General features: G+C 71.6%; 2 protein-coding genes across 2 annotated transcripts; both read left to right on the top strand.

The window, feature by feature from the left end:
- The first annotated feature begins 206 nt into the window (after positions 1 to 206).
- Positions 207 to 3131, top strand: LOC311215352 (interferon regulatory factor 4-like). Its single transcript, XM_084296456.1, has 8 exons — positions 207 to 425; positions 669 to 858; positions 1170 to 1213; positions 1319 to 1421; positions 1727 to 1828; positions 1902 to 2297; positions 2419 to 2537; positions 2635 to 3131. The coding sequence occupies exons 1-8, from the start codon at positions 252 to 254 to the stop codon at positions 2773 to 2775; spliced, it is 1269 nt and encodes a 422-aa protein (XP_084152582.1). The 5' UTR covers positions 207 to 251; the 3' UTR covers positions 2776 to 3131.
- Positions 3132 to 3997: 866 nt separating this feature from the next.
- FOXS1 (forkhead box S1) lies at positions 3998 to 5440 on the top strand. Its single transcript, XM_084296434.1, has one exon. The coding sequence runs from the start codon at positions 4033 to 4035 to the stop codon at positions 5425 to 5427; it is 1395 nt and encodes a 464-aa protein (XP_084152560.1). The 5' UTR covers positions 3998 to 4032; the 3' UTR covers positions 5428 to 5440.
- Positions 5441 to 6805: the final 1365 nt, after the last annotated feature.

The raw sequence follows: 6805 nt of genomic DNA, 5'->3' as shown, positions 1-6805 counted from the left end.
AGGGCTCCCTGCAGCACGGAGCCCCCAGGCACAGTCCCCACAGGGGGGTTCCCCGGTGCCCACCGGTGCCCATGGGTGCCCTCGGTGCCCCCCCCACCCCTCTGGGGCCGGGATCCCGGTGGCGCAGCGGAGGAACCGAAAGCGGCGTCCGGGAAAACGAAAGCGAAAGTCTCCCCGACGCGCCTTCGCTTTCGCCTCCCCGGCGCGCTCCCGAGGGCACCGCGGGGCCGGGCGCGGGGCGCGGGGTTGCGATGGCGGAGCCGGGGTCTCCCATGCGGCTGAAGGAGTGGCTGATCGCCCAAATCGACAGCGGCCGCTACCCGGGGCTGCGCTGGGAGGACGGCCGCAGGACGCTGTTCCGCATCCCCTGGAAGCACGCGGCCAAGCAGGACTACCGGCAGCAGCAGGACGCGGCGCTCTTCAGGGTATGGACCCCCCCACGGGCACCCCCCGGGCACCCCCAGCTCCGCACCCCAAGGGGCTCCCCCGGCTCCCCGCCGCCCCCTGCCCCACGGTTTTGACCCCCCCTGGCCGCCCAGCTCAGCCTCGAGGGCTGCCACGCGTGGGCTCCCCCCTCCCCAATCCCCTCCCTCGATCCCTCCTCGTCCCGGGGGTCCGGGCAGCCCCCGCAGCACCGAGCCCACCCCCCCAACCCCCCCTGCCCGCAGGCTTGGGCCGTGTACAAGGGGAAGTACCACGAGGGCACGGACAAGGCCGACCCGTCCACCTGGAAGACGCGGCTCCGCTGCGCCCTCAACAAGAGCACCGACTTCCAGGAGGTGCCCGAGCGCAGCCAGCTCGACATCTCCGAGCCCTACAAGGTGTACCAGATCGTCTCCGACGCCGCCCGTGACGCAGGTACTGCCCCGACACCCTGCTGCCTGCTCAGCCTTGGGGCTCACACCCGGTGCCAGCCCCGTATCCCGTGGGCATCGCCACCCGGGACCCTTCCTCCCCGCTCCTCTTCCTCCCCGCTCCTCTTCCTCCCCGCTCCTCTTCCTCCGCGATGCCCTGGGCTGTTCTCGGACAAAGCCCTTCCCGAGGCTGTGCCCTGGCCGCCCGCTGCGGGTCGGGGCTGGGTTTGCTTTCCCTGGGGAGCCAGCACCTCCCCGGGGGCCGTTCCCCCTGTCTGTGGGGCTCAGTGATTTTTTTTTCCTCGCTCCCCACAGAGAACGATGCTGGCCCGCAGCCCCCAGCCGGCGAGGACCCGCAGGTGAGCCAGCCCCCACCTAAAAGTGTGTTGATGGGGGGGGTCCAGAGCTGGCTCAGGTGCCCCCGCTGCCAGCCTGGCCCTCACCACCACCTCTCTTGTCCCCAGGGCCGTGCCGCGGGGAGCCCGGCCGAGGAGGGCGTGCGGGGCGCCGGGGGGTCCTGCCACACGGCTGCGCTCCCCCTGCTCTCTGCCCACCCGGCTGAGCGAGGTGAGAAAAGAGCCCTGGGGGTGGTGGATGGGGATGCACGCAGGATGGGGCTGGGGCAGGAGGGGATCGCTGCCCCCCCCGAGGCACCCCACTTCCCAGAGCCTTGGGACCGTGGGAATGGAGACCGAGGCTGGGGCTCCCCCCCACATGAGTCCCAAAATGAAGCTGCCTGGTTGCGCACTGAGGGGATTTAACGAGGTGCAGCAGCTGTGGGAAGCCCCCGCCAGCCCTGGGGGCTGGGGCTGGGACAGGACCCCCCCGGGGACAGCTGCCCACATCCCTCTGCCGTCTCCATCCCGACCCAGGGTACCACATACGGGGAGCCTTCTACGGCTGGAACCCGACCCACGGCCACTTCCTCCCCAGACCCCCGTCCTACCTCCCCGTCGAGGACGTCAACCACTCAGGTAGGAGCTGCCCCGGCCGGGCTGCAGCCCCCGGTGCCCCCCAACCCTGTGCTAACCCCTCCTTGTACCGTAGACTGCTGGCTCCACGTCCGCCTCTACTACTGCGACGTGCTGGTGAAGGAGCTCACCACCCGCACGGCCGAGGGCTGCCGCATCGCCTCCCGCGCCGAGCCGGCCGCCAGCGAGCGCCTCTACGGCCCCTCGTGCATGGAGCAGATCGAGTTCCCCCCGCCGCGGGCGCTGGGCGGCAGCAGCCGGGTGGCCGGCGTGACCGAGGTGCTGGAGCGGCTCCTGCCCCACCTGGAACGCGGGGTCCTGCTGTGGGTGGCCCCCGAGGGGGTCTTCATGAAGCGGCAGTGCCAGGGCAGGGTGTACTGGAACGGGCCGCTGGCCCCGCACCGGGACTGGCCCAACAAACTGGAGAGGGAGAAGACCTACAAGCTGCTGGACACGCAGCAGTTCCTGCAGCGTAAGTGCCCGCAGCCCCCTGCCACCCTCGGGGACCTCCAGCCCCCCAGGGCGTTGGGGACAGGTCCCGTCCCCGGCACGGCGTCGGGGGGGGACCCGTGCGAGCGGCCGGTGTCTTGCAGAGCTGCGGAGGTACCTGAGCCAGGGGCAGCCGGCGCCGCAGTACCAGATCCACCTGTGCTTCGGCGAGGAGTACCCCACCAGCGCCAGCCACCACTTCCAGAAGCTCATCATGGCCCACGTGAGTACCCGCGGGGGCGGCGCTCGCCACAACCACGAGCCGGGGGGTTTTTTGGGGGGGCAGACCCCATCCTCCCGGCGGCTCTGTGCCTCCGCAGGTGGAGCCGGTGTTCGCGCGGGAGCTCTTCCATCACGCCCAGCGCATCGGCCCCACGCTGCTGCGCGACTGCCCCCAGCCCTGTGCCCCCGGCGCTCCCGGCCACATCGTCCACGTCCTCCAGCAGCTCTGCCAGCCCTGAGCGGGGCAGCCGAGGCGCGACGAAGCCTCCACCGTGCTCACGGCTGCGGGGCGAGGTGCTCAGCGTCCCCACGGCTGCGCTCTGGCCCTGGGGACGAGCGGCCTCCAAGCAGCGATGCCACAAGGGGCCGTGCGCGGGGCACTTGGCAAGGCGGGGACGGAGGTGGGTGGATGCTGGATGGAGCAGGAGCCGTGTTTTTTCCCGAGAACTGCTGGGAACCATCTGGGGGGTGGTGGCTGGGTGCTTGTTGGGCGCGCAGGGCAGCGGTCCGGGCTGGCGGGGGGACAGCCAGCTCCGTCCTTGTGCTTGGCACCGCGGGGACGCGCTGTTTGTGGTGTGCAGGAATAAAGGTTGTGTTTCCTACTGCAGCCTGGGGCTGGGGCCGTGCCAGCAGCACTGCGGGGTGTCGGGACGAGGCGGGTGCGGGCAGCAGGGGGAGCTGAGCCAGGCACAGCCTCACGGCGCAGGGCAGCGGGAGCTGAGCACCCTGCGGGGAGCCACGCTCCCTCGACACCCGTCCTGCCCTCTGGTTCTGGCCCCGTGGTGTGGCTGCAGCAGAGGCAAGGCGCCTGTTAGCTGCCCTTGCAGCGTGGCACCGTGTCCCAAAAGCACGTGCCTCAGTTTCCCCTGGTGCTGGGTGAGGAGCGGGGGTTGTGGCGCACCCTGGAGGCGCTGTCCCCAACCAGCTGGGCACGGTGCAGGGACACGGTGTGGCACGGGGACCTGGCACACTGCAGGGATCCCACACACTGCAGGGATCCCACACACTGCAGGGATCCCACACACTGCAGGGATCCAGCACCACCCCAGGGCAGGAGGCAGCCGGGGAGCCGAGGTGCAGCTCACCCCCATCCTACACGCTGCATCCCCCGCACCCCGCCAGCATCAGCTCCCCGGGGGAGCAGCGCCCGGGCAGGATGAGCCCCAGACCCTGGGAACCTCCTGTGGGAAGAGAGGCTGGGGCAGCGGGGCCGTGCCCTGGAGAGGCCGTGGCGGTGCCAACGCGTGGCCGCTGGCTCCTGGCCGCAGGGCTGGCCCTGGCGGCGCGTCCGGCCGCAGAGACCGGCGCTGGACCATGGGGCCCCCGCTCCGCCCTGGGCGGCCCTGCGGTCCCGGAGAGGAGGGGCCCGCCGCCCCCTCGCCGGCGGGGCGCGGGAGGCTGGGCTGCTGCGGGGTTTTAACGGGCTCGGCCGGAGCCGGACGGCAGAAGCAGGAGCAGCAGCAGCAGCAGCGGGACGGCTGCAGCCGGGTGGGAGGATGCAGCCGGACATCCCCGTGGGCAGCGCGGCTCTGCGCGGCCGGCCGGCCCCCGACGGCCCTTTCCCCGGTCCCTCTCCGCCGGCCGTCCCCGAGGCCACCAAGCCGCCCTACAGCTACATCGCCCTCATCACCATGGCCATCCAGAGCACGCCGGAGAAGCGCATCACGCTGAGCGGCATCTACCGCTACATCATGGGCCGCTTCACCTTCTACCGCGAGAACAAGCAGGGCTGGCAGAACAGCATCCGCCACAACCTCTCGCTCAACGAGTGCTTCGTCAAGGTGCCCCGCGACGACAAGAAGCCGGGCAAGGGCAACTACTGGACGCTGGACCCCGACTGCTACAACATGTTCGAGAACGGCAGCTTCTTGCGCCGCCGCCGCCGCTTCACCAGGAAGAGGGGGCTCCGCGACGCGCCGGGCGCCGAGGGGGACGAGGGGCGCAGGAAGCCCCCCAAGCACCGCTCGCGGGGGCCGCCCGCTGCCCTGCCGAGTGAGGAGGGGAAGGCGGAGGGCGGCTTTGCCTCGCCGGTGGCCGCCGGGCGCCTGCTGGGCCCCCCCGAGCTGGCCGAGGGTGCTGGCGGAGGGGTGCCGGGGTGCCCCGAGCCCTGCGCCCGGCGGCCCCCCCCTGGGGCCAGGCAGCCCTGCCTGTACGTGCCGGACGCGCCGCAGCCCAAGGGGTCGTTCTTCGCCAAGGAGCCGTGCTGCCCACCAAACCATGGGGCCCCCCCGGAGAGCCGTCCAGCGGCCCCCCCCCAGCCCAAGGAGACTGCCTTTGGGGGGCTCCCGGCGGCTCTGCAGCTGCCCCGGCCAGGTCAGTACCCGGTGCCCGGCGAGCGCCCGGCGCAGCACCGTGCCCTGCTGCCCGCCGAGCCCAGGGACCCCGCGCAGGACTCCCCGGCCCCCACCGCGTCCCCCCGGGGCGAGCTGGAGTGCAAGGAGTCGGCGACCCCCACCTTGGGGCTGGGCCAACCCTTCGGGCAGGTGCCCCCCATGTTCCCCAGCGCCCTCCTGGGTGCGGGCAAGCCCCCCGCGCCCTGCTTCCTTGACGGCGATGGCTACAAGCAGCCCCCCGTGCCCGTTTTCGGCTCCTTCGGCCGCTCGGGGCCCGAGGCTCTGGGTGGCAGCTACCAGTGCCGGGTGCAGGCGCTGAGCTTCTGCGTGAACGAGCGGCCCTGCGGCACGGCGCTGGAGCATCTCCTGGCCACAGCCCCCGCCGCAGCCCCCCCTGCCCCCCGCCAGGCGCCCTTCGGGGCTGCAGGGCCACGGGCGGGCGAGCAGAAGGAGTCGTGGGGCGCGGGGGGCGCAATCCCGCTGCAGGGGGGCAGCGGCTACCCCTTGGGGCTGCCCCACTGCCTCTACCGGACACCCGGCATGTTCTTCTTCGAGTGATGGACTGCTTTCCCCCCCCACACAGCCTCCCCCGGCACCGTGTGGGGCTCCAGCGGCGGAATAAAGCACGTTCGCCCACGCTGCCTCTCTCATCTCTGCGCCCTGCTCGGGTTGGGGAGCGGGCAGGGGCGCAGCGGGGGCTGCTCTGTTCCCATCCAGGGACACGTGTCCCCGAGGCCACCCACCACAGCTCCCAACCTCATCGGCAAGGGGCAGGGGGACGTGCTGCCCCCCAGGAGTGAGCCCCGTGGCCCCACAAACCCCGCACTGCTCACTTGTGCCCGGCTTTTCACCCCGTGCTGCGTGTGTGGCACCAGTGGTGCCGGCCTCGGTGGGGGACCCACCTGGAGAGCTGCTGGGGGGGTTGTAGGGGCTCTGTGGGACGGGGCGCAGGCGCTTGGCATGGTGTAGGGGGTATGGGGGACCCCGCAGCTCCCCGAGCAGGGGGCTCTGAAGTGCCAGGCTGTGCCGGGGCTGCCCGCGGGCACGGCTGTGGCTGCAGTGGGAACGGCCGAGGAGAACGGCTGCGTGCCGGCAGGATTCCTCCACCCTGAATCATCCCGGGCGGCTGCCGGTGAGGAGGCACCGGCTGAGTCACTGCTCCCACCGACAGGCTGGGCACGGGCTGGGCTCTGCTGGGGTGGGATGGGACGGGGCGGGATGGGGTGGGGTCCCCACGCAGCCCCGGGGCCAGGACGTGGCCACCAGCCCCTCTCCGTGTGCTGGGGTCGGCATCGCCACCTCGCCAGAACGGAGCCGTCCCGCTGCCTTCGCAGCCCCGAGCTGGGTCAGGGCGATGCTGGCCGAGTGGGGACCTGTGCCCGTGCCCCCCACCCCCTGTTAAAGGACCCCCTGGGGGGGCAATGCCCCCAGGCTGGGGGATGCAGGTGCATGGGGCTGCCCCGGCTGATCCTGCTCCACCTTGGTGGGGCCGTGGTGGGCACGGGAGGAGGATGCTGAGTCTCAGGGGGGGCTCTCCGTGATGTGTGGGGGCTGGCTGTGTGGCCAAGACCCCGGCTCCACAAGGCGAGCAGGACACAGCTCGGCCAGGCCCCGGGGGTCTCAGTGAGGGCCGGTGCTGGCGTCACTCAGGGACCAGGAGCACCGGCACCGCGTCAGCCCCGTTATCAGCCCAGACGGCCGCTGCCGGGCCATGGCCACATCCCAGCCCCGGGCAGGGCAGGAGGGGCTGCTGTTCGTCATCGCTGCAGCAGCGACGGTCACTCGTCCCTGGGCTTTGCTTTTTCTCCCTTTTTTTTTTTTTTTTTTTAATCTTTTTTCTTTTTTTTTTCCTTCCCTCCCCTGTGGAAAACAATATTTGAGCGCCTAGATCATGCTGGCGTCTCCGGAGCCGTCTGCAGCGAGCGCGGCTGACCTC

This window comes from Netta rufina (genome assembly GCF_964035555.1).
Source record: "Netta rufina genome assembly, chromosome: 16".
Classification (NCBI taxonomy): Eukaryota; Metazoa; Chordata; class Aves; order Anseriformes; family Anatidae; genus Netta; species Netta rufina.
The sequence above is the reverse complement of the archived record's forward strand: the minus strand, read 5'-3'. Positions and strand labels throughout refer to the sequence as shown.